Here is a 25,175-nt window from a genome sequence, read left to right as displayed (position 1 = left end):
TCACTGCTATTTTTCAACCTCATTTTCCCTCCTCTTCATGGCTACAGTTGTCTTTCATTGCTTCTATCACCAGTTTAAGGATAGCCTGCCTGCCCTACAGAGCTGATAAATGGTCTGTAAGAGTCTATCAGGAGATATTTCTAGAAGATATCACATCATGGCAGTCACATAAAATTAGCAATGAAGTTAAATGGACACAGGTAGAATGGTTGGAGGGCAAGAAAACAGCACTGAAACAGCCCACCCAGATGAGGCCAAGTTTAGAGGAGGTCACATTGAATAAAAGCCTAATAAGAGTGGAACACATCACTCCATCTTCATACAGCTATATTATATGGAATAGCTATTACCACCAAAACTACAAATTAAGTACCAGGAGAACTAAATTCTTGGCTCTGCCTCCCTGTAGTACATTAATCTGAAAGGAGTGAGAGGAGAATTTAAGGACCAAATACAATTGGGGGTCATCAGTGTAGAAGAAGCCAGAGAGACCTCCATATCCCATGGACTTGCATTAACAATCAAAAAAGCAGAAATTGCTTACATATATTTAGGAGTAGCTTCTCAAATGTGGAGTTAGAGAAAAACATCATTACTGAACCCTGAACACTCTGCACTTTTTTTTTTTTGCACTTTTTTTTTGTTTACACTATCTAGTCCAAGCTGTCTCCAAGAACTCCTCATCTACTGTTATTGTCATCATTTCAGTTTCAAAGTGGACCTAGCACTACAAGCAGTGAGTAGGTTATATTTAGCTTTTGAGACGATGCACATTTGGGTTACCTGAGTACAAAGTCTGCCACTGCCAGCTTCCTTTTGTCTTCTATGCTACAGATAGTAGTTATGCCATGCAAGTATTCACCCCTCAAAATATCTTTTCTAAATAGAGGAAAGCAAGCTCTATCTAAAGTCATGTCATCAAGAAGGATCTTTGAAAAATAAAACCCAATAATTTAAGCTGATAATTGTCTCACTATCCTTAGTTCCATTTAGACATTTGGTGTTAAGAGGAAACTAAAACATAGCTGACTTATTCATTAAAATAACAGCATTTAAAATTATATTAGTAGCCTACATTTCTCTGTCTCAAAAATAACTGTTAATGAATCATGCCGGTCTAAATAAGAAAGGATAAAAAAAGAACATATCCGCTATAGCAGGGGGTTATCTTTGTACAAATATGTAGGTGTAGCATTTGTAATGTTCTCAGTGGTTAATCCCATTGAGAAAGGAAGGCTTGCTCTTTGAAGCACTTGTGAGGTGCATTAATAAAGTAATATTAGCAATACTATGCCTACTTCTAGTTCAAGACATTATCCCTTGCATTTTAAAATGTTTGAAAATGTTGAGGTAAGACCTTTCTTTCTTTCTTTCCCATTGTAGCCTCGATTTGGCCTGCAGGTTAAGTTTTGAGATGGTGCACCAATAGCTGAGTTTAGGAGATTTTCTGTAACAAGAATGTGAAAAAGGACTCTTGTTTATACAGTTTAGTAAGTCAGAGCCAACAGGACTAAAAGAATAAAAGTGCAAGCTTGAAACCCATTATCAAAAATTAATCTCGTGTACATACTATTTCAGAAATATTGCCCCTTATTCTTACATTTCTGGCAGCAGTGGTGGATGTAGCTACAAGATATTCATTAATTCAGCAGAAAATGCATGGCTGACATCCAAGACATTACTATGAAAATAGAAGTTCTGGATATTATTTGGCAGTCACACCCCCGGACATCAAGAGTACTACAATAAAATTTGACTTCCATGTTCAAGTTTCAAAATAACTCTGCTTTCTTCCGGACAACAAGTGATGCAAATAAAGCTAGTAGGAAAAGGCAATGCAAGTCTCTAAAAAAGAATAGAGTCAGAGAAAGGAGAGTAATTGCATAAATAAGCAAATTGCATATGTTGTTCTCTGCTAAGCCATGGCATTTCAGATGCATATCCTTGATGTTTCAGAATAATTTCAGACTGTGTGGTTAGCAGAGAAATCATTGTGCATGCTGGTATTACCTGTACGTATGTGAAACTACTGTATGTATCCACACTTTCATTACAGGAAGGACCATGTGGCACCTACGATCATAGAATCATAGAGTCAAAGAATATTCCGAGCTGGAAAGGACTCACAATTATCATCGAGTCCAGCTCTTGGGTCACTGCAGTGGTTGTTGCAGGGGCATAACCGAGTTGCAACATGCCTTCAGGAATCCTTAGAAGCACATCTAAACTAAGCTAATGATGATTGTACTCGTATATTTAAGGACATAATTTCAGATATGAGAACCAGCGGGGAAGAAGACCAGCCTGGCTGAACAGAGAACTGTGGCTTGAGCTTAGGAGAAAAAAGAGGGTTTATAATCTTTGGAAAAGTGGGCTGGCCACTAGGGAGGACTATAAGGATGTAGCGAGGCTGTGCAGGGACAAAATTAGGAAGGCCAAAGCTCATCTGGAGCTCAATCTGGCTACTGCCATTAAAGATAACAAAAAACGCTTTTATAAATACATCAACACAAAAAAGAGGACAAAGGAGAATCTCCATCCTTTACTGGATGCAGGGAGAAACTTAGTTACAAGAGATGAGGAAAAGGCAGAGGTGCTCAATGCCTTCTTTGCCTCAGTCTTTAGCGGCAATACCGGTTGTTCTCTGGATTCCCAGTACCCTGAGCTGGTGGAAGGGGATGGGGAGCAGGATGTGGCCCTCACCATCCACAAAGAACTGGTTGGTGACCTGCTACGGCACTTGGATGTGCACAAGTCGATGGGGCCGGATGGGATCCACCCAAGGGTACTGAGAGAACTGGCAGAGGAGCTGGCCAAGCCACTATCCATCATTTATCAGCAGTCCTGGCTATCGGGGGAGGTCCCAGCTGACTGGCGGCTAGCGAATGTGACGCCCATCTACAAGAAGGGCCGGAGGGCTGACCCGGGGAACTACAGGCCTGTCAGTTTGACCTCAGTACCAGGGAAGCTCATGGAGCAGATCCTCTTGGGAGTCATCATGCGGCACTTGAAGGGCAAGCAGGCGATCAGGCCCAGTCAGCATGGGTTTATGGAAGGCAGGTCCTGCTTGACGAACCTGATCTCCTTCTATGACAAAGTGTCGCGCTGGGTGGACGAGGGAAAGGCTGTGGATGTGGTCTACCTTGACTTCAGCAAGGCTTTTGACACCGTCTCCCACAGCATTCTCCTCAAGAAACTGGCTGCTCTTGGCTTGGACTGGCGCACGCTTCGTTGGGTTAGAAACTGGCTGGATAGCCGGGCCCAGAGAGTTGTGGTAAATGGAGTCAAATCCAGTTGGAGGCCAGTCACTAGTGGCGTCCCCCAGGGCTCGGTGCTGGGGCCGGTCCTCTTTAACATCTTCATCAATGATCTGGACGAGGGCATTGAGTGCACCCTCAGTAAGTTTGCAGATGACACCAAGTTAGGTGTGTGTGTCGATCTGCTCGAGGGTAGGAAGGCTCTGCAGGAGGATCTGGATAGGCTGCACCGATGGGCTGAGGTCAACTGCATGAAGTTTAACAAGGCCAAGTGCCGGGTCCTGCACCTGGGGCGTAATAACCCCAAGCAGAGCTACAGGCTGGGAGATGAGTGGTTGGAGAGCTGCCAGGCGGAGAAGGACCTGGGAGTGATAGTGGACAGTCGGCTGAATATGAGCCAGCAGTGTGCTCAGGTGGCCAAGAAGGCCAACGGCATCCTGGCTTGTATCAGAAATAGTGTGACCAGCAGGGCTAGGGAGGTGATCGTCCCCCTGTACTCGGCTCTGGTGAGGCCGCACCTCGAGTACTGTGTTCAGTTTTGGGCCCCTCGCTACAAGAAGGACATCGAGGTGCTTGAGCGGGTCCAAAGAAGGGCGACGAAGCTGGTGAGGGGCCTGGAGAACAAGTCCTACGAGGAGCGGCTGAAGGAGCTGGGCTTATTCAGCCTGGAGAAGAGGAGGCTCAGGGGCGACCTTATCGCTCTCTACAGATACCTTAAAGGAGGCTGTAGAGAGGTGGGGGTTGGCCTGTTCTCCCACGTGCCTGGTGACAGGACGAGGGGGAATGGGCTAAAGTTGCGCCAGGGGAGTTTTAGGTCAGATGTTAGGAAGAGCTGCTTTACTGAAAGGGTTGTGAGGCATTGGAACAGGCTGCCCAGGGAGGTGGTGGAATCACCATCCCTGGAAGTCTTCAAAAGACGTTTAGATGTAGAGCTTAGGGATATGGTTTAGTGGGGACTGTTAGTGTTAGGTTAGAGGTTGGACTCGATGATCTTGAGGTCTCTTCCAACCTAGAAATTCTGTGATTCTGTGATTCTGTGATTCTGTAACCATGAATAGTATGTGTTTGTATATATATATAAGCATGAAGAATATAATGTGCATCAAAAAGATAAATAGTACGGGATCAGACAGAACAGATAGATACAGTCACATGGAACATGTATTTCGGATATTATGGTAGAAAACTTCACCTGAAAAGTGAATTAAAATTTCTGGCAATATTTATTTGTTTACTAATGTTTGTAATAGAGACCTAAAATGAAAGAAAGATCCAGCCCTGAGCTCTGCCAGTGGGCACCCAACTCTGTTCCACCAGAAGCTTGTAATGCAGCAGTCCTACAAGCAGCCCCTAGCTACTTTTGCTGCAGAGGAACCACTGCTTCTGAACCACCTACAGGGGACCACAGCCTCCAGGAAGCCTCTGTCACAAGAAGCAAGGGAACCTCCGCCAAAGACTACTCACACTCCCATGCTGTGCAAGTCAGACTTTCCATCAGAGGTCAGGAAAGGAATCAGCAGCCTAAGGCCCCTCCCTCAGCCGGACAACAGCAGGTGTTGGAAGGGTGGGAGAACAGAACAAGCATAAATGGAAGATTAGGAATTTGGGGAACATTTTATGGAAACATTGCAAGAGTAAATTTTCAATTTAGTCTTAATATTTCCTGTTCTAGAATTTGGCAAGAAATTTAGAAATGACACAATCTAAGTTCCCACGGATATGACCATGCTTTCCTTTACATTAGGAAGCTGCAAGCAACATCAAAGGAATTACCAAGAGTAAAGAAGGAGGAGAAATAAATGGGACTCACAGGACACCTTTGAGTTCAAGAAATTAAGTATGAATGGCAACGGAACAACTGGAAGATAGGAAGAAAATACAGAGAAATTCCAGTGATTCTTAGTGAATTTGGGAGATATAATCTGAAAGAGATTTTCATTGAAGAAAATGAAAATGGATTACTGCTTTAAGATACTTAAGAATGACAGTTTAACATCTCAGGAAAGACTATGTTATGTAATATACAACCAAGAAAACAATATAAATTTGGATGCTGCACAGGAGTAAAGTGATATTAAACAACTCCTACAGCCTCTTAAACCATACCTGTAATACCAATTTCTGAATACCAGACCCCTGTTTAACATAAAGATTTATGAAACACACAGCAGGGAAGAACAATGCAGAAAACAATTAGGATGCACGAGTGACTAATTAGTTTTATAAATTTATGTAGGAAATATTTTAACAGGTAAATGCCCTAAGCAAGATCCTATACTATACACAGTCAAAAAGTTTCAATATTGGCTTAATTTGGAAGATAAATCTTATTCTAGTTTGTTAATTAATAAACAGGAAAAAAAAATGGTTAAATTCTAGTCCCAATAAAAATGGTTAAATATTTTGCCATGGACTCTAGTGGGACCAAAATTTCAGTCAAGAAATGAAGGAACATTTGAATGACGCAAAACAGGACCAATACAGAGCAACAGAAACAACCCTAAGGAAGTTAACTAGAAGAATAGAACAGTACAAAAAGTATAGAAAGTATTTGAAGGTCAGAAAAAAGGTGTAAATGACTTTCTTTCTCTTCTCCTCCCATCCCTCTGAACAATCATTGTTTGCAGCTTTTTCTAAGCATGTAAACAGAAGGAGCAAAGAAAGAGGATGCAGCCCTGGTGCACAACAGCCAGACAGCTGGAAGGTCGTTCTCCACATCCCAGCATGCTCACAAGGCGCATCTCAATCTGAAAGCTCTAAGGAGCAGTTCATCCCTACCTCTAGTGTTGTTCCCTATCATAGCACAACCAAAACTTAGCAAAATAAATAGAGAAACAAGTTTCTTCTTTGATCCATCAAGGAAGTGGAATAATCTGTGAAGCAGAAATGACAAGTTTCACAGCTGTGGACAGAAACCTCTGTGCAGCACACTCTCCAGAGCAAAACTGCAGCAGAACAACCCAATGAGTCTTCTATTTCACTATTCAAATATGGTCAATATTTCAGTAGGTGAGGTTAAAAACATTAGCTAAAAATTTATTTTTAACTGGTGCTTCACTGTTCCATTACCAATAATAATAATAATAATAATAATAAAAATAGACAAGCTTTTCTTTTACATAGTATTTTTTTTCAGCTTGCGTGATTAAGACACTTAGTATTTATAGTTTGTCTGGATTTTTAGAAGAGATTTTGTGAACATTTCTGATCATTAACTGACAGGAATAGATTGCCTTATCTGACAACATGTAATGCTAGTGGTAAGCAACATCATAAAGGAAATACAGATTATTTCTCCTTATCATCATCTTACTCTGTCTTGGTAATTTTAGATCGGAGTTATTGGATTTATTTCAGAATCTTACTAATTAAGCCTTACCAACTGATTTGAACTTTCATCTGTGCTTCTTAAAGGGCTGAACTGTCAGAGCTATTGTTGCTGTGAAAACCTTTGGCTGTGAATTAAATTGAACTTTCTTATCTATTCTGTCACCCTCCTTTACAGAAAAAAAAAAAAAAAAAAAAACGTGTGTGGGGGGAAGAGCTATGTCATAACTGAAGTTTGATGGATGATGATATAGGTATATAGATAATGGCTTTTACAAAATTATTACTTCACATCTATCAATATTCTGCATTTTTAAGAACCTTCCTACTATGGGTGATATTTTGAGGTTGTGACAAAAGAGAAGAAGACCCCGCAACACACAACCACTGGGAGCACTGGAAAGAAAAGACATAAAGAATATCAAACACATCAAGAATAAAAGAACAAGGAGAGAAAAAAAAAAAAAGACAAGGTCTAGAGATTGCATTAGCAGTGATGAATTGACCACATAAGCACGTAACAGCACATAGAAGTAGGGTCAGAATGGGCACTTCAGAGAACTGGCTGGCACACAGAAGCACTGCAGCTCCAGATATGCCTGCAACAAATAAACTGCAGTAAGGAGATGGTGAAAGATGGCTGAAGTTTTTTGACAGGAATTTAAGGATTAATAAGAGAGAAAGTTCAGGGAACTGTTTTAAATTATATGGAAAAAATAATAATAATAATAATAAACAAATAATAAAGCAGAAATTTAACTCTTATGGCAATAATCACAGATATTTCTGAGTAAACTGGGGTATAAGCACACACAAAATTTGTGAGCTCTCATAACAGCCAAGTCCATTGATTTTAGTAACTTCTCAAAATACAGTACATTAAGCGAAAATTTTAAACACCACAACTAAGATTATCTAGCTTGATACTACATGCTAGAAACACTCAGAGAATTTAGCAGGATACAGGAGTGCTAATCAGGCTGCAAGATCACATTCTTTGCTATTTGTGTCATGAGTAGGATGATCTAGAGCAGCAATTTTTGCATGCATTCATGCCACACACAGCTATTAGGAATTTCAAGCACGATCTGGACAGCTAAGACTTCTGAGATCCTCAAGCTTGTTAGGAGAAAAAAGTTATGAAAGGAATATAAAACAAATAGTATAATACAATTTTGATATTTGTTTCATTCAAGAAGAGGTCAACTTTTCTCAAGCACTGGCAAGGACCTTACTCATTACTAATCTACAGGCATTAAAAGTTAATGTTCATAATAAGCTAGGAAGGACATTAAAAACATTTTTTTAAGAGTACAGGTGTTAAGTAATTCATGTAAGCAACATAACCAGTTGAATGCAGCAAGTGCAGAGCAAAATCAACATTGGACTTGGGCGTTTCTGCACCATTTTACCAAACCAAAGAGTAAAAGGAAAGATGGTTCACCCATGATTTTTGACGAGCCAAGAGGATGCAGCAAGGCAAGTATTATGCTAGAGCTAACAAGCCATCATTTACTCACGGTACTCCATGCAGAACTACTTGAGAAATCTTTGCACAGTTTCCAGGTATCTCAGCTTGCCATCGCTTCTGACAGTGAAAAGTGACCACAAATGCACTGCTACTAAGTGATAGTGGATTTACCACAAAGCATTATTTTCTGTGTCCATTCCACTGAATTCTAAAAGATGTACTTCAATGGGACACAGGCATATGACCAGTTTAAAAAAAAAGATAAATCATAAAAATGTACATTTCTACACTATCAGGCATCCATTATCTGTAAAACTCCAGTATTTTTATGACCCTACTCATATGGTGTTTAAATACCAGTCTCCATGTAGGTACCACCTTTGGAGTGGAACTGTAGCACATCCATATGGGGAAGGATAGGGGCTGTTAAAAATTGCTGTCCCGGAAAATCACGTGGGGAAAGAGCAAGAGAAAAGACAGGCCCCCAGCTCTTCCACATGCATGACAGGGGAAGATAGTTCATTAGAAGGTTTGTGATGGGTCACAATGCATTTCACGCAGCCAAACAACTCCCAGACACCACAAGGGGACTTAATTCAATAATTGTGTTTGGGTTGTTAAAGGATGATGCTGAAGGCACTTTTTGAACTGCACAAAGTAATATTTCAAACATCAGTATTTAAATAAATTCTCATTTCAAAGTGAGAGGTAAAAAAAGAGTGTGATTAAATTTATGGAATAACTGAGTTATTGCTTTGGTTTATAACTATATTGCTACACATAAAATCATTACTTGTGCTATCTGGTAACTTATAAAAAAAAAAAAAAAAAAAAAAAAAAAAAAACATAATTCAGCATTCAAAAGGACAGCACTTTTCCTCATAGGTATTTAAAAGCTTGCCTGACTTAACAAATATGTTTCATTTGCACAGTATTCTTGGAGGACTGGAACGAAAAAAAAAAAAAACAATTAAATTGTACCCTACAGAAAAATACCTCTTTCTTTATTTTTCTTGAAAGTATCTAGATCTACACTAAGAAAAAAAAAAAAATCAAAAACACATCAGAGAAAAATCAACATTTTTGCCCACTGTGGTTTCAATATTCTAATTCTGTCCAGTAGTATGCATCTGTGTAAAGCCATCATTAGATAATTCTCTGTCCCATAGCAACCACTTTTGTTTTCTCAGGGAACTAAAATATTTTTACATCCTTAGGCAATACCTTTCTCTGCATGGTTTCCTAAATGAAGCTGTTTGTAATCTAAAGTTAACATCTCAATTTACACTGGGCTTTGTAGAGATTTATAGCTATGTATGTGGAAAACAAACTGCTAGCACTAGGCTTTTCTAACTTTCTCTATATGTGCATGTACAGAGTGAGTATTTCACATTTTATATAAAAGCCTGGATTTGTTAATAAAATATTGGTTATTTAAAGTAACAGATTCAAGTTATCAGACATATTTATGTTATCAAACAGTTATTTAAAAGAGAACAATGGAAAGAAAAGAGAGGTAATGTTTTAATGATCTGAGCTTGTAATGATAATGTAGTCCTGAACTTGCAAAGTACTAAGAAAGCAAAAAAGGGCGTTCAGTTTGCATCTTCAAGCACTGGGGAATCATGATAACGGGGCTGGAAGTAAAGTCTCTTAAAGTCACAAAAAAATCATGCTTGGAATATTTGATTTGTTTGTTGTGTTTTGTTTTTTTGTGTGTGTGTGTTTTTGTTGTTGTTTTTTTTTGACATTTCATTCACAGAAAATTGCCTCAAAAGAGATTTCATTTTATTTAAAAAATTACTGCTTAAAAATAAAATAAAAAGAGACAGATTTCTGAAGTTCGTCTATGCTAAATGGTTCCGATAATCTAGTCTATAAGTCAGAATACAGCATTCATGCTAAATGGTTAACATAAACACCAGGGACTATAGGCAGCTTAAGAGGATCTTCCTGTTACTGTCACAGCTAACCATTTCACAGTAATCCCGAAATTTTGGGGCTGCTGGTCAGAGCCACTGGTTCTCAAACAAGGGTTTGCAGTACTTTACCACAGGTCTCTGTGGAGCTAGCTTTTTCTTAAAAGGGTTTTTAATTATTAAATCACACTAAAATGACTATACCTATTTTAAATAATTTACTCACGCTATTTTACTGTCCAAGTCACTGCTTAAGTTCCCTACAGACATTACACAAAAGCAAATGTGAAGAGAGAGGAGTATGCAATATAGCGGTATGCCTCCGAAACAATGGCAAAAAAGGCATGGAAGCAGACCTTGTACCACAATATGACTTACTGTAACCACATGAGGGCTTGGGTGCTGACCCATCATCTCCATTCAAGCATAAAAGGACTGTCATGAAAGAAAAATTCTGATTTATTTATCTATTTATTTGGCAATCCTATCATGTCTCTTCATTGCATCAAAATATGACTGATGTAAATTTTGACAATGAGGTGCATTAGAATGTGAAGAAAAATCTCCCAGGGGAAACTGGAAATGTTTGAGATGTGGAAAGCTAAACAGGATGCAAACACCTACATAAATGCTGCAGGAAAATAGTAAGCTGGAATAATAACATTGATCTGGCTGCTGTACTACACCAGATCTTTACCAAGTCTGATTTCTCCAGCTAAATTTTGAAGAATGAAGCATCTAGTAAGTTACAGAGCGAAGTATGAACCTTCACAACTGTTCATTAAGATTGCTGATTTCAGCAAAGATTTTTTTTTCATCTCTACTTACCTTAGCCTTTGAAACCAAAAACAGAAAGAAAACTAGTAGGAATCCATTCAGTCTCAAGTGCAATTTATTTTTTTGTTATTAAGCTTTAATGGAAGGAAAAGACATGATCGGAGCAGTGTTTATTTCAATGATGATGCAATGTGATGGGTGCACTGCATAATGTCAGATGATATCAAAAGATGTGTCCTGGTGTAACCTCCTTATACATAGTGAGAAGCCTCTGAAAATACAGAAGGCAGCAAACAGCTTTGAAGCTGTTACTGGAAAGTTGTCATTTGCTTTCAATAACTGAATATGATTTGTGATTATCTAGTGTTCCAAATTGCTCAAATGATTAGTTACAAAACCATGTCTTCCTTAGATTCTGAAAGGCTCATCTTTCTTATTTAATAGATTAAGATTTTTGTCCTGTGAGCTACACTGAAAAGAATTGTACAAAATCGACTTTAGGCAAGTCTTGCGCTCCTTGGTTTTGGGGCTGCCTCACAGCAGCACTCATTGACCCAGATTTCCGCAGTGGGGCTTTTCCTGCCATCACTCAGGGATGCCTGGATGATGGGCACAGCACAGGCATACTTTTGCTTCAGCTGTGCCTCCTGGATCAACAGCCACTGCCCAGGATGCTCACTTGGTTTAGGGGATGGATCAACAGCTCAGCTGAGTCTGGATCAACTTAAAGCTGCTGAAGAGACATAAATCAGAGGAAGCAGGACTAGTAGTTTTGCTCATTAGTTTTGTAAACCCTTGGGGTATTCTCTTTTTAAAACTGTCCTCCCTAAAATACATCTTGTATACATTTCTCTTCTATTGTACATTCATAGATTCAAGAATTAGATCAGTTTTCAGTGCCCTTTTCGTAGATGTATGATGATCACCCCATACTTTGTGTTTACGAACGCTTCATCAGGCAAAAACAAAAGATTCAGGAATCTATGAGGTTATAATTCCTTGTTAAGTAATTGTCATGGCAGATTCCGACAAGAACAAAAAATGTCATAAAACTAAGCAGTTCTCCAGATAATTTCCAACTTCTAATAAAAACAGAACACGGTACATCTATACATTTTATTACAAAGGCTGTAACCATGGTAGAAAACGCAGCACAATTTAATTCTGACAACCTGTAATCCAACTTTAAACCAAGAATAACTAAACCTAATGAAACTGCATTGAAAACATCCTGTATTTTAGCTAAGGCTCAGGGGAAGAGTCTTAAAACATTCATATTACAGCACAGCAAACCATCACTTTGGCTAAATTAGCATAATATAAATTTTAAAAAGATATCTGACGGTAGAACAGAGTATGAAGGGGAACTATGAGCAAATGATTATAGGAGATTGGAGATGAACCATCGTCTCCAGACACAAATAAGAACACTTCTTACATTACTTCAGAGGTTGATGGAACTCAAACATTTTCATAAAAACTTTAACTTCACTCTCCTCAAAAATAAAAAAAAAAAAAGCTAACCAGTTCTAACTTGGTCAACACTGCTTAGGCAAACTCAAAAGCTGTCAACTACATCAATATTGTAGTTACCGAGCAGTGTCAATCTTCATAAATGCTGATCTGCGTCTCAGTTATTTCTTATAACAATGTGCAACTACACAATTATTTTTTTTTCCTCTGAGATATAACAGTGATAAAAGATCGTCATTAGATGTATTCTAACTGAATGTCTCTCACCAGGAGTTCAACTGACTTATCTCTAAACTTCATTATAGTAGAAAGGACAAATGCTACTATAGTAAAAAGGCTACCAATGTGATTTATTCCAGCAAAACATACTGTGCAACCATTTAAGAAAACAAACATCTAGAACTGTGTCTGATATTCATGATGGATAAAAGTACTCGTTAATTCATCCCTACTGATTTTAAAATAAGTTTTTCTATGGTTTGTTTGTTTTTGGTTTGGTTTGTTGTTGTTTTTTTGTTTGTTTTGTCTCGTGGTGTGCTTTTTTTTGTTTGGTTGTTTTAGAAAACTGTGAATGTGGTCTTTGTTGCTGCAACATGTATTTATATTCTGAAAAGCTTTCATTTGATCCAGCATCAAACTACTAGTCACATCCATTTCTGAAACTCAGATGCACAAAAACATAAAGTACAGTTAAAGTGCCAGAAGAGTATAGCCAAAATACACCTATGTTAAGAATAAGTTTAACATTTCCTTTACACTTCTGATAATAGTAAGGACATTGGAAAAAAAAAAGAAAAAAATATATATGTATTGAAATATCTGAAGCATTCTATTTCAAAAATTGGAGAACTTATTAAAGTGACTTTGTCACCTGCTTCACCATAAAAATGGATATGCATATACCCAGCTCTGTGTACAAACGTCCACAAATATGCAGTAGACATACTCCAAGAATCCTTTATATAAGCTTTTCTTGTAAAACTGTTCTCATAAAATTTTTACATGAATAAACCAGGTAAATCTGAGGTCATATATTTTAGAACCATTCCCTTACTTTGCAGACTCCTCATAAACCTTGGTGCAGCAGTGAGGCCACTGTCTCAGTAAAATTTTAAAGTTAGGACCTTTATGCCTGATTTCCAGTGTCTTTGAATAAAAATTAAGCAGCTATTCTTTTCATATATTGAAAAAAAGTCCAGGCTAGATCGTGTGTTGAAATGTGGAGTCTTCCTTTTAACAACTGAATTGCAAACCACATTAAAATATCAATATATTAATGCAAAGTAAAATATCAGTACAGATTAAGCTATAACCATTCTCTTAAAAGAAATTGTAGAAAAAGACTATATTAATATAAATATTTATATATAATCAGTATCCTATTTATTACTCGTCAAAAATACTAAAATCAAACAATTTGCTTTTAGGTTTTCACAAAAAAAAATATAATCACAGTATCAAAATTAAATGGATAATGTTCTATAGTGGATGGGAGTCAGATCAGCTGAGCATTATGCAAGGAAGCTTGCCCCATTTCTTGTAATACACATCTTAATCTGCATTTATAAGGTTTAAAACAATCTTCCTGCATAGATGTCTCTCTTTTGAGTGACTGTTCTGACGTTATAGTTTTTTTAAAAAATGTTAATTTGGCCCAACTCAAAAAACATTGATTTTCTAAGCAGAAATTTCCAAAATAAATGCTGCCCTTCTTCTGCTGCATGTTTACTGGCTTTCCAAAGAATAGAGGTGGATAGGGCCACATAGAGTAGGCTCCAATATACAGAATCCATACTGAAATATTTGCAACAAGACTGTGAGATCAGGTGCAGAACTGCATCATTTTTCCTTGACAGTGTAAATATCCAGTATTCCATCATTCTTAAGATAAATTTGTTATTTTAAAAATAATTCCACATTTACAATTGTTTAAGTCTGATTAAGATTGGTTTTCACTGCTCCTCATACAGAGGGTTGCCAACAACTAAGTAAAGACTTGCACATCAGTCCCAGAATGTATTAGGCTTTGTTAATCATGTGCTATGGTATAGAAATATAAGTAATGCCTGTCATTACTGTCAACAGCACCTCCACCCAAAGGCTGTGCTTTGTCTGCCGTGCTGTTAATCATTGCCTGATCCATTATGGTACTCCCTCTCCTGGGAACAAAGGCTGAAGGAAATTAAGCTCTGCAGGGCTTCTTGGTGATGTTTGCATTGGCCCGTTACATCAACTTAGTGCTGCTGGAATACATCAGACTCTTATAGATCTAGCCTAGCCCTAGCCAACATGGTTGGTGTCCTTTACCGTGCATCCCTCAGCCCTCTGCCCTGAGCAGCTCCAATGGGGGTGGCTCAGACAGGGGAGCACCAGAGCACGCTGCAGGTCTGGCCTGTGAGCCAAGCTTTCCTCCATGGGAAACCCAGCAGAGGAACAAAGGAGAGAAAGGGGTTGCATGCATGCCTGTGTCTGCTTGGGACATGGAGTTGAGAGGTGCCAAGACAGTCATTCATCGTAACAAAACATAGCCCCCTAGCATTCTGTTTGACATACTGACTGCGATAACACAGCTTTTAATCACAACTTTGGATATTTAATTTCATATATATGAACATAGTATAAAACGTTAAAAACAGGTTATTCTATACTAGTCACAATGAATAGAATCTCACTCCAAAAATACTCCCTCAATTCCGTCCACCTTTTCAGCATACTAAGGCCCAAAGGTGGAGTTCAAAGTCATTCTGAGCCCATGATCTTTGATAGAGACCCCATTTAGCTACTGCCTATGGAAACAGACTCAAGGTAACAGAATAGTGATTTGTGAAGTCTTAACTTGTGGGGCAGCTATGCTCCTAGTCTATCTCTGTGTTTTGCTAATTTTCCTTCACTGGGAATAAAAGCACCAAAATCACATTTTTCTACCATTACCCCCAAAGAGAATAATGACCATGGTTTAACCCTTACCTGACAGCAACAGATTCCGGGGACTTCTACTTGGATATGGGAAGCAGGATCCTTTCAGAAGGGCAAGGAACGAAGGCAACATTAAGAAGTTAGGTGTCAGAATTCGATTTTAAGGGGAAAAAATGTAAGCAGAAGTTTATGTAAGTGAAGTTTTTCTTATGGCATGATTTCATAATGGAAAAATGGGTAAAATAAACATTTATAGGAGATGAGGAAGTGAGCTCTCGTTTCTCCCTGTCTGCTGCCCCTGTCACTTTGCACAGGAAACGAGGTGATGAAAATGAGATAATGACAAAGGTAATGAAAGGTAATGAAGAGTGCTAAGAGTAATTAAGGACAGCAGAAGATGGTGATACAAAGCTTAGAAGACTGAAATATCTTAGTATCACAACTGGAACAACAAAAAAATCTGCTTCACTTACAGTGCTTGAGTTCCACTCATGAAAGTCTGGGACTACTTTCTGTAGTGGTGTAGAAATCACCACCAACACCCCACCATCACAATAAATAAATAAATAAATCTAATTTCCTCAAAACATTTTTACTCTTTTACCTTTCTATTTTGCTTTGATTATATTTTGAGAATTTATATTGTACAAGCTAAAAAGCTAACGTTAATGAGAATGTGCATTTTTGCCAAATCTTGCACTGCAAATTTCAGCATATAAATACCAAATACTACAAAAAGTCCACTCATAGGACTGTTTCAGAATACTTGTGAAGTTCTTTTACCATAACTATTAAACCATGGCTGCTATTTAAACATTTGCACAACTTTATGCCATGTTTACTATACCATCTCTACAATTTCACAAGCTTTCAATATTTTGTCATTATATGTCAAGCTACATTTAGCTTAAAAGCATTACTTTATAATGTGCTTATCTATAGTTCATGTCTGGATGTCTAAATTCAAATGATATTGTTACATTTGGGGAGTTTTGCAGACTTATATTTTCTAGGACTGTTTGGTTCAGTAGCATGAGCTCTTTCTAACACGACTTTCACTGGACTCATATCAAACATAATTTTCCAAAATAACTGATACATCACATACCTCCCTGAAAGCCTTCACATTACACATCTGACCACTTCAATTAAACATTTGGTTTAGAATGGCCCATGGCCTAAGTTTCAGAGCATCGACATTTTAGGGATCAAATTATGATCGTGAATAGATGCTCCATAATTATAAGTCTAACCACAAGCAACGAGAAGAGTGACTGTGCTTTAATTTCCTAGCATTCTGGAATACAAAAGGGTAATTTTTAATAGGCCATTAAGTGTCCATTAAGACACTCAACTGACCTTTGGTAGCTTAATAAGAGAAGATTCATAGACTTTTTCCTACAAGTGCAACATGGGCTGCTTCAATTACTACAGGATTCACTGTGTTTAGATCTACCTGTATGATATACTGGATATATTATACACAAGAATTGTATATATCTGTGCCTCAAGGTTACCAATGAGAAGGATACCCCAGTTATCTTTTGGGGACATACTGAAGAACAAGAAGGAGGTGCAAGAGAGATCAATGCAGAGTCTCCTGAGCTGGAAAAACAAATTAACCTCAGTGGCAGAGAAACAAAGACATCCACGTTCCTGTCAGTTTTCAGGAAGCTTAAGCAGCAGGTACAACAATGCAGCACTGAATCTTGAAGGGGAGTGCTGAGGAAAACAAATTCTTAATGGAAAATTGGCAACTGACTTTTTTCACAGTAATAACAGGTATTCAAATGGAAAAGAAGAGAAAAAGCAAACATTGCCAATATTTTGGCATTTGTAGGAGTTATCCAAAAAAAGCTTATCTAGGTTCTCTACAGCTTTAACCTCAGAAAAAAATTGCACATTAATGCTGCAAAGGAGCTGACACTTTTCATCTGCAGCCCACTCAGCCAGGGAACATCCACTTATATACCCTCATGCATTATTCACCAGGAAAATTGAAATAATCCACCAGTGGTTAAGCAGCTCAGAATCAAATGCAAATCAAGGGAAAGCAGTTAAGAATGAGGATCATTCATAGCCTTCCCTGAACTCCTGACTCTTCCACAACACCAGCATGGAGACTGCAGGAGTTGCTCAAATCCTTGCAGCCCAATTCCTGGCTGCAGGTGCTTGGTGCAGCTTAACCTGTAAATGGGCCTATTTCTGGGATGATGGCAAAAGCACCGACCCTTGCATGTGCTTTATTTGTAGTCAAGAGGATTCTCCCTCCCTGTCAATAAAAGCGAATTCTTTGGCACAAACCAGAGAAAAACCAACTTCTATTTTTAAAAGCCTCTGTTTGCTGTAGCACTGTCTATAATCTGGAGTTTAATTTAATTCTTTATCTGACTACGGCACCCTCGCCATAAAACAGTCAAGCATAAAAACAAATTTAAAGTTTAATAAAATACTTTTTCAGTGGGGGTAGAAGTTATTGCTGTCACTGTATTTATTTTCAATAGAAAGCTTCAATGGAATTTACCTTATATTGTGATCAATAACAATTATTTGATTACACTAATTTAGGATAATACAACAGCAAACAGTAAGATCAGAAATCATAAATTCATTTTTAAATCTCAATGAGAAACTACACGTCCCGTTAGCTGTTAAGAAGTTATACTCTACATAAAAGCTAATGTGAACAGTAGAGGAATGCATCATTTCTGCAGGTTTATACCCAGAAGCACCATGGATACATTTCCAATGACATCTACTTAAACCTTATATTGCAAGTACGTTCATGAATCTGAATTTATGATCATTGATGCATATTCAGGATGTTGTAAAATCCATGTATTAATGTTCTTTATAAGAATTCAAAAGCTTTAACACTTTAAAGACAATCATTATACTGGTCATATCTTTTGCAGTTTTACCCCAAAAATATACAGCAAAAGATTTCTCAGTTCAGGGAAAACTGATGTTTATTTTTCAGACAAGACATTTCTAAGAAAAAAGGCTGCTTTAATTAACTACTTATTCATACCAACAATCAGTTAATCTCAGAAATTATGTTTGCAACCCTAGACCCGATTTCGTGAAATTTCAGAATGACAAATTACAACAGAAAACGTTCTTGCCATAAATGTGAAATTTGAAAGTGTAAAACAATGAATGAAAAATTAAGTACACCTTTCTCTAGGTGGGAAAAAAATCCATTAGTTTCATACATTTTTGCAGCCCTTTGAGATATGTGTTTGACTGTCAGAAAGACTGAGATGAAAAATAAATTGTAAGTATTCTAGGTATCATGAGAAAAGTATTCTGTCAACAAAGAAAGAAAATAAAATAAGTAACAATCTCCACCAAGAATTCAACAATATTTTTTCAGTAAGAATTTGGCTAGTATCCTAGGAGAGTCACATTATCTTTTACATGATTAGAAACATGACTGACAAAACACTATTCTAGCAGCTCATTTTCCTGTAGTTCAGTTGTTTCTCTTCATGAATTTTCAGTTAAATTCTCTCTTTTAGATCTGCTGGAGTAAAGTCTGGAGTGTGACATCTATACTGTATCAAGCAGTACTAATACAGCCTGCAGCCATCCACAAACACATCACTTAGTGATGGGAAACAAGAGCCAAACTCAGAGAGAACAGGGTGAGGCTCTCACTTTATGGAAATTACTAATAGATTTTTAATGTTCACATAAATCTAGGCTGAAACTCTACTCTCATTGCACCTTCTTGATGATTTTTGCAGATAGATCTCTACTTGTCCCTAGGAAGGCCCAGCACAAACAGATCCTCAAACAAATTAACCTCTGATTCTCAGGATCCTGAGTACTTTAAACATGATGCTTTTGCTATAAAGATACATAAAATTTTCCATGTAATGTGTGGAGATGTTTCTTTGCCAAAAGTAATCCCTACATTTGAAATCCAACGATTTAAAAATATATATATATCTTAAAATAAGTTATTTTAATGTCCTTAGGACATTGTAAAATCCTTCACACAATTGATTATTCATTTTGTCTGAATAATTGAGATCTCCTGTAATTCTGTTCCTAGTTCCAGGACACAAAACAGTAGTATTCTACAAAAAGGACATTAAATGTGTACTCAAATATTTTGCCAAATAGTTCAGAACTGGCACCTCTCTTCACATGCAAATTATACTGACTTTATCCCAAATCTGTATGTGATAAAAGATAAAATCTTAAGTATCTTTAAACATAGAAAACTGATTTAAAGCTTCTTTTGGGTCAGCGCTTATTGACTGATTTATTTATTTATTTTCCAGAGGAAAAAAGAATATAGACCCTGATGGCTTTTATACATGTGTTAAAAACAAAATATCCAGATCAGGTGGTTAATTGTTTTTTTAAGTATATCTGTTCACATCTTGCTACATCAGAAGTAAGCAACCTATAAAATGTTCTTTAACACAGAAATATGAAAGCTATTTGAAATGGACTCCCCGTAGGTTTTATGAAGTATATATAAATGCAAAGGCTCTATCATGAAACAATATGGTTACAGTATGTAAGTGAAGTGTCATAAGTAAAACCCTTCATCTACAGATCTGCATAAGGAAGGTAAGTCACAGACTGTTGTTTATTTGGTAACAATCTGTAGACTGCATCTCTGTGCTAACCTGACACCCCTTAAAATAAATCCTGCACCTGAACATTTTGACCCTTAACATAGCTTTGTTCACTATAACAACTTAGTAAAATACTCATTTTGGGTGACAAGGATTTACACATGGTTTTGGAAAGACACCTTACTTCAACGCTGATAACTAATGGTCATACGATACTGCACCAGTGCCATCCCATAATATGATGCCCGATTTACCTTTATAGGCACCTGTCATGTAGCGTGGATGACCAGTGTTCCCTAAGTCAAATTTTAGGAGTATTTATCAAGGAAAAAAAAAAAAAAAAAATCTTGCCAAAATTCTGAGACTTCTTTAGCACTATGATATGATACTGGGTTGACTTTTCCTTAGCGCCTGGAAGCAATTCAACCAGAATAGAGAATCTAATCCTTTACAGCATGTATTTTAATGACTCATTGTTTTCCTATTTCTTTCTAGCTTTCACAAAGCTCAATGGACTTGAGCATGATTATTAAAACACAAACAAAAAAACCCTTTACTTCTCTCAAATAAAAGCATATCACAAAAACAATTTAGCTGTAACCAGTAAAGGACATTCTAAAATTAGAGCCTGTTGTGTTAGGGATGTAACAAAGTGTCTCAGCCATATGCTGGTGTAATCTATAAAAGCTATATTCGAAGCTTATGTCATTGTAACTTTTTCAGAAAGCAGCATAACTGCTACCATACATGAACCCAGTATTAATCAAATCTTTTTAGATTTTAATCTGCATATAGCATTGGATCGGTACAAACATTTGGATACCTGAAGTACATTTCAATTTTATCTTCATATCTAAAGAATACATCATTACCAAACATTAAATGTAACTAAATGAGGAATCTTTGGTTTTGAACAACTCTTTACATGCAACTTACTCCTTTTTTTTTCCACTTAGATGAAAGATGTAAATCAAAAGAGAAGCAAATTTTTTCTTTAAATCTACACAGGACACAGATATTTTTCAGATTGCATAGGATGCAGTCCACTAGCTGCCAGAAGCACACTTAATAGATTTTGTCTTTTTTTTTTCTAAAAGCAGAAACCCAAACACACCCTAAGATAAGGGACTAGCCTAAATCCGTAATAATTTATGTGGATTTCATCCAGATTTACACTTCTTTAATGCAGAACATGACCTGCCGCTTGCATAACAGTTTAAGCACAAGAAAATTTCCCTCATCAATTGAACCATTTCCCTCATCAGCTGGTATAGCATCAACTCCAGCTGAGAATTGTTCAGAAGTAGCCATGGACAGAAAACAGAGATACAAAAGGCTTCACAAAAAGGAAAGTGCCTAGGGCACAGAAATTCCCAGGTGCCTACTGCCGCTGGGGTGGTCACTGCCAGCTCAGGGGATGCTGCACGGCAGCTCTCAAAGCACGGGTAGTCACCAGGGCAACTGGCACATCCCATAATACAGGGACCCTGCGCTCAACACCGCAGGCTTGGGAGATACCAGGATCTCCACCCTCCTGGGCTGCAGCTCTACACTGTGGAGAAGAGGGATGTTCTGCAAAGGGGGAACCCCTAGACTTACATATATATATATATATATATATATATATATATATATATATATATATATGTGATGATAACTCCCCCCATCTTTTTTTAAAAATAGGAAAATTAAAATAATGAACCAAATCAAAATTCCATGAAGGTCTGATCATAATTAAGGCCACTATACAATCAAAAAGTTTTTATCAAGTACTACTCACTCCAAACCTCTGGACAGGTCAAAAATATGCTTTATTGTGTATTCACTTTTTGCCAGTAAATCACTTCAGAATTACTGGCTAATATAACACAGGTACTCCACAGAAAGATGAGAAGCACTGTTAACCCACAGAACCTTATATTTCATTGTCCTTTTCAAAACACTTGAGGTGGCCTGTGAACAATGGCTGCATTATTTACCGTGAGGAGAAAAATACAGTTCTGTGCTAGAAAGTCCACGGCATTTTCTATATTAGGAATCTAGCTAATGCAAGTTTGCTTTCATTTAGTTGAAATAAACAGTGTGAGATTAGTTCTTACATCTTGTTGTCTTTTGAATAACTTCATATGTAAGATTGTGCATCTGTTGCTTACTAAGACATCCGAATAAACATTGTTAAGCTAATGGGTCAAAAGAAAAATAAATACCCTGTCCTAAGTGCAGATTAGAAAGGAGGAATGTCAACAGACTCCTGGGATCCCTTTTAGCTATTTTTAATTCCTAAACTCCAAAATAAATGTCACAGAACTAACACACGGAACTCCAAGAATCCAATCTAAGACCAACAACATATTTTACAACTGCTTGTAATCCCTCATTTTTCCTAATATAATCTCATATATCCCTTTCAGAATTTACTGGCATTCACTACAACTTCTGCATGCACTGTGGCATGAGAAACATAAGCCAAGTTTTAGCTTTGTATCAGCCAAACTCTGAAAAAGTGCACAAGGTTACCCTGTGCAGGGCTGAAATTCAGCCTTACTCTTGTAGAATGGGGGACAAAGAAAGTATTTTCTTTACTCCAGTAAGTTTACAGTTTCATACAAAATTGCTGAGTCAAAAGACAAGTCAGCAGGCAGAAATCTTAGCAAGTTCCTCAGACACAGGAAAGGGTTGTATCTTATATGGGAATAGAAATTGAACAACTGAGGAGAAAAAAATGGAACAGCACCGAGGTACCAGACTTGAGAGAACAGGAAAGAAGCTGGCACAGACAAAAACAGAACAATGAGGAAAGGTGAGAATGAACATAAGAATCGTGAAAGCAATCATGATTAAATGGACAAATGATGTGAAAGAGGCAAGATGCAATTAAAATGAAAAACATAAAATACTCATTATGGATGTAATTAGCAGTTAGACAAATCCAATGTGGGATATGAATGACTTGAAGAAAAGGCTGTAGATGTTACAGGAGATGACAAACTGATGACATATTTCTGGGGCAGACAAGGGAACTTATTCTAGCTATTCCTCAAGCCAGACTGTCACTTCATCAATACAGTAGCGCAGAACCATAAGCTAGCTATAACTGAGCTAGCAGAACCTGACTGCTTGGAGGCTTTCTGGTGTTAAACATGGTTCAACATTTCAGAGTAAGTGGTGTCCCAGATGCTGCTTCTGAGCACATGTAGAAAACTTCTGGGCTCGCCTTCAGAAGACATAGATATACCTGAAATTACAGGGTTGGGGAAAAGAAAATGCAAGACTAAGATGCATAGGGAAAACTGTCTTGGGTACTCACCTCCTGGTAATCAACCAAAGGATTGGATATGTGTCAACTATAAAGAGTTGAAGGGACAAAGAGTGTCTAGAAGTTGCAGTCATCACAAGTGGTTCTCAGTTTTTTTGTCTGTTTATTTTTCTGTTTTTCATCCCATAAATATGAAATATATGTAAACTACTACAGAGCAGAATCCCAGCCCTTGCCCTGTACAGCTAGGTCAGCATCAGAGTCCCTTTTTTGTCTGATGGCTTCTGCACAAAGGAACAGAGCATCTCTTTTCCACCCTCCGAATTCCCTACCACCTAGCCATTTGTACTTATTTAGGATACAGCACTACCAGGCTAAGCCACCCTCCCTGATAGAATTTACATCTCTTCCTCTGGGGAAAACATCTCCTCCCTTTGTGCGGATAACTGCTTAACACTGAATTCTAAATAAAGAATGCACTCTGGAATACTGGTGGATAACAGAGTAAATTTCTGAGCTACTGGTGCTTTAGGATCCTTTATTCAAAGATCTAAAACATTTTTCATAGAATTATCTGGAAATAGTCAATTATCTGATGAAATACAGCTAACAAAATGCACTATTCTGCTTTTTATTTAATTTGTTTTCATATGCATCATTTCATGCCTTTAGTTTTAATTGCCAGGCTTTTCAGAAATGGAATCTCAGAAATATATCCTTCCCTTTATTTTCCTATAATAATATCACAGCCATTTTCTCTGGCTATTCTTAATCGCTTTGTTCTCTTCACGGCTTTTCCTAGTCTTAGAGAAGAAATATGTAAAAATAGGCCACAAGAAACTAGACACACTTGATATGCACAGCAAAAATAGAGCTCTTTAGCACCTGGCATTCTTGAGAGTGTTAATGAAGCTGGCAAGATAAGCCATGCTTTGACCCAAAATAAAAAGCTAAGCCCTCAAAAGAAGGGTAAAGATGAATTTGAACTAACACAAAAAAATTCCATGGGCTCATGTCCTCTTGACTTCCTGCATGATGTGACCCCAGAAGTCTGGACAAGTGCTGCGTGGACAAATAAGGAGGGATTTGACTTCCTTTTGAAGGCAAAGATCAGGGCGTACAGCAGGAGCTATAGCATATACCCATGGGAGAGGGTCTAGGGGGGCTCCCATCTCTGCAGAAGCATTCATGTAGGCAGGACATGCAGGAATAGGACACATAATACACATGAAAACATTAATTTCTAACTGCTAAAATCCCTGAGGTCAAGACACACGTGTACCTTGGTGCCTGCAGTACCAGAAATGCTAGAAGTACTAGTGGCTGGATGTTAGATTAAAATAATAATAAAGGGAAGGGAAGGGAAGGGAAGGGAAGGGAAGGGAAGGGAAGGGAAACACAAACCAGAAAGCAAGCTGACAGTCTGCACTTGAAAGGCTTTTTCTGAAGCAACAAATACTTTCTTCAGGATAAATAAATGATTTGTGTTAAATTATAGATTTTATAAGGTACATTTAAAAGTGAAAATACACCAGAGTTCATGTTTAATTTCGCTATTGCAGATGTTCTGAAGAGATTTAAGAGGCAGTTTACCAAGTAGGAAATGTAATACAAAAGATTATATAAAGAGAAAGGAAATTTATCAAGTAAGAGAACACTTTAGATGGAGGAATAAGGTCATTTTATTTTCTTTATTTCTAAAAAACAAACAGCTAAAATGATAGTTTTAAGCCAGTATCTTTGCTAGAGTACTGAGATCCTAATCTACTGGTGTTAGCAGAAATAAATATATTTAAAAGCAAAACAGATACTTCTACACTTACACAAATAATGCAAGCTTAAGGTCATTACCTTCTCTTGCCTCTTCAATTTAATAAATCTTTTGTTGTTTTCATTCAGCATGGATTTCACCCAATTATAGCCATTCTCCTGAATAAAATTTACTTTGCAACCTCTTCTGAATCAAGACACTATCATAATTGTCTTTTATGAAAATTTTTTAACAATTATTTCAGCAACATTACATAGAAGATGGAGCAGAAAATAATCTTTTGACTTCAAAACCTGCATATGAAATTGTCAAGACACATAAAAAGGGTAAGACAAAAAAATATCATAGCAGTTTAGAGACTCCCTGAGCAAACAATCTTGGTGCACATTACCATGATTCCCAGGCTATGCAGT

The 25,175-nt window shown here is 37.5% G+C and overlaps 1 protein-coding gene across 3 annotated transcripts in view; it reads right to left on the bottom strand.

The window, feature by feature from the left end:
- SHANK2 (SH3 and multiple ankyrin repeat domains 2) overlaps window positions 1-25,175 on the bottom strand; it is a 347,164-nt gene that overhangs the window by 230,058 nt on the left and 91,931 nt on the right. For 2 of the 3 annotated variants that reach the window (XM_035326921.1, XM_035326922.1), the window contains exon 13: window positions 15,192-15,242. The exons of the other annotated variant lie outside the window; for it this stretch is intronic. In XM_035326921.1, coding sequence (XP_035182812.1) covers window positions 15,192-15,242 — 51 coding nt within the window. The remainder of the gene's footprint in view (window positions 1-15,191; window positions 15,243-25,175) is intronic. 3 annotated transcript variants of the gene reach the window in all.

The sequence above is a fragment of the Oxyura jamaicensis genome, chromosome 5, assembly GCF_011077185.1.
Source record: "Oxyura jamaicensis isolate SHBP4307 breed ruddy duck chromosome 5, BPBGC_Ojam_1.0, whole genome shotgun sequence".
NCBI classification, from domain to species: Eukaryota; Metazoa; Chordata; class Aves; order Anseriformes; family Anatidae; genus Oxyura; species Oxyura jamaicensis.
The sequence above is the reverse complement of the archived record's forward strand: the minus strand, read 5'-3'. Positions and strand labels throughout refer to the sequence as shown.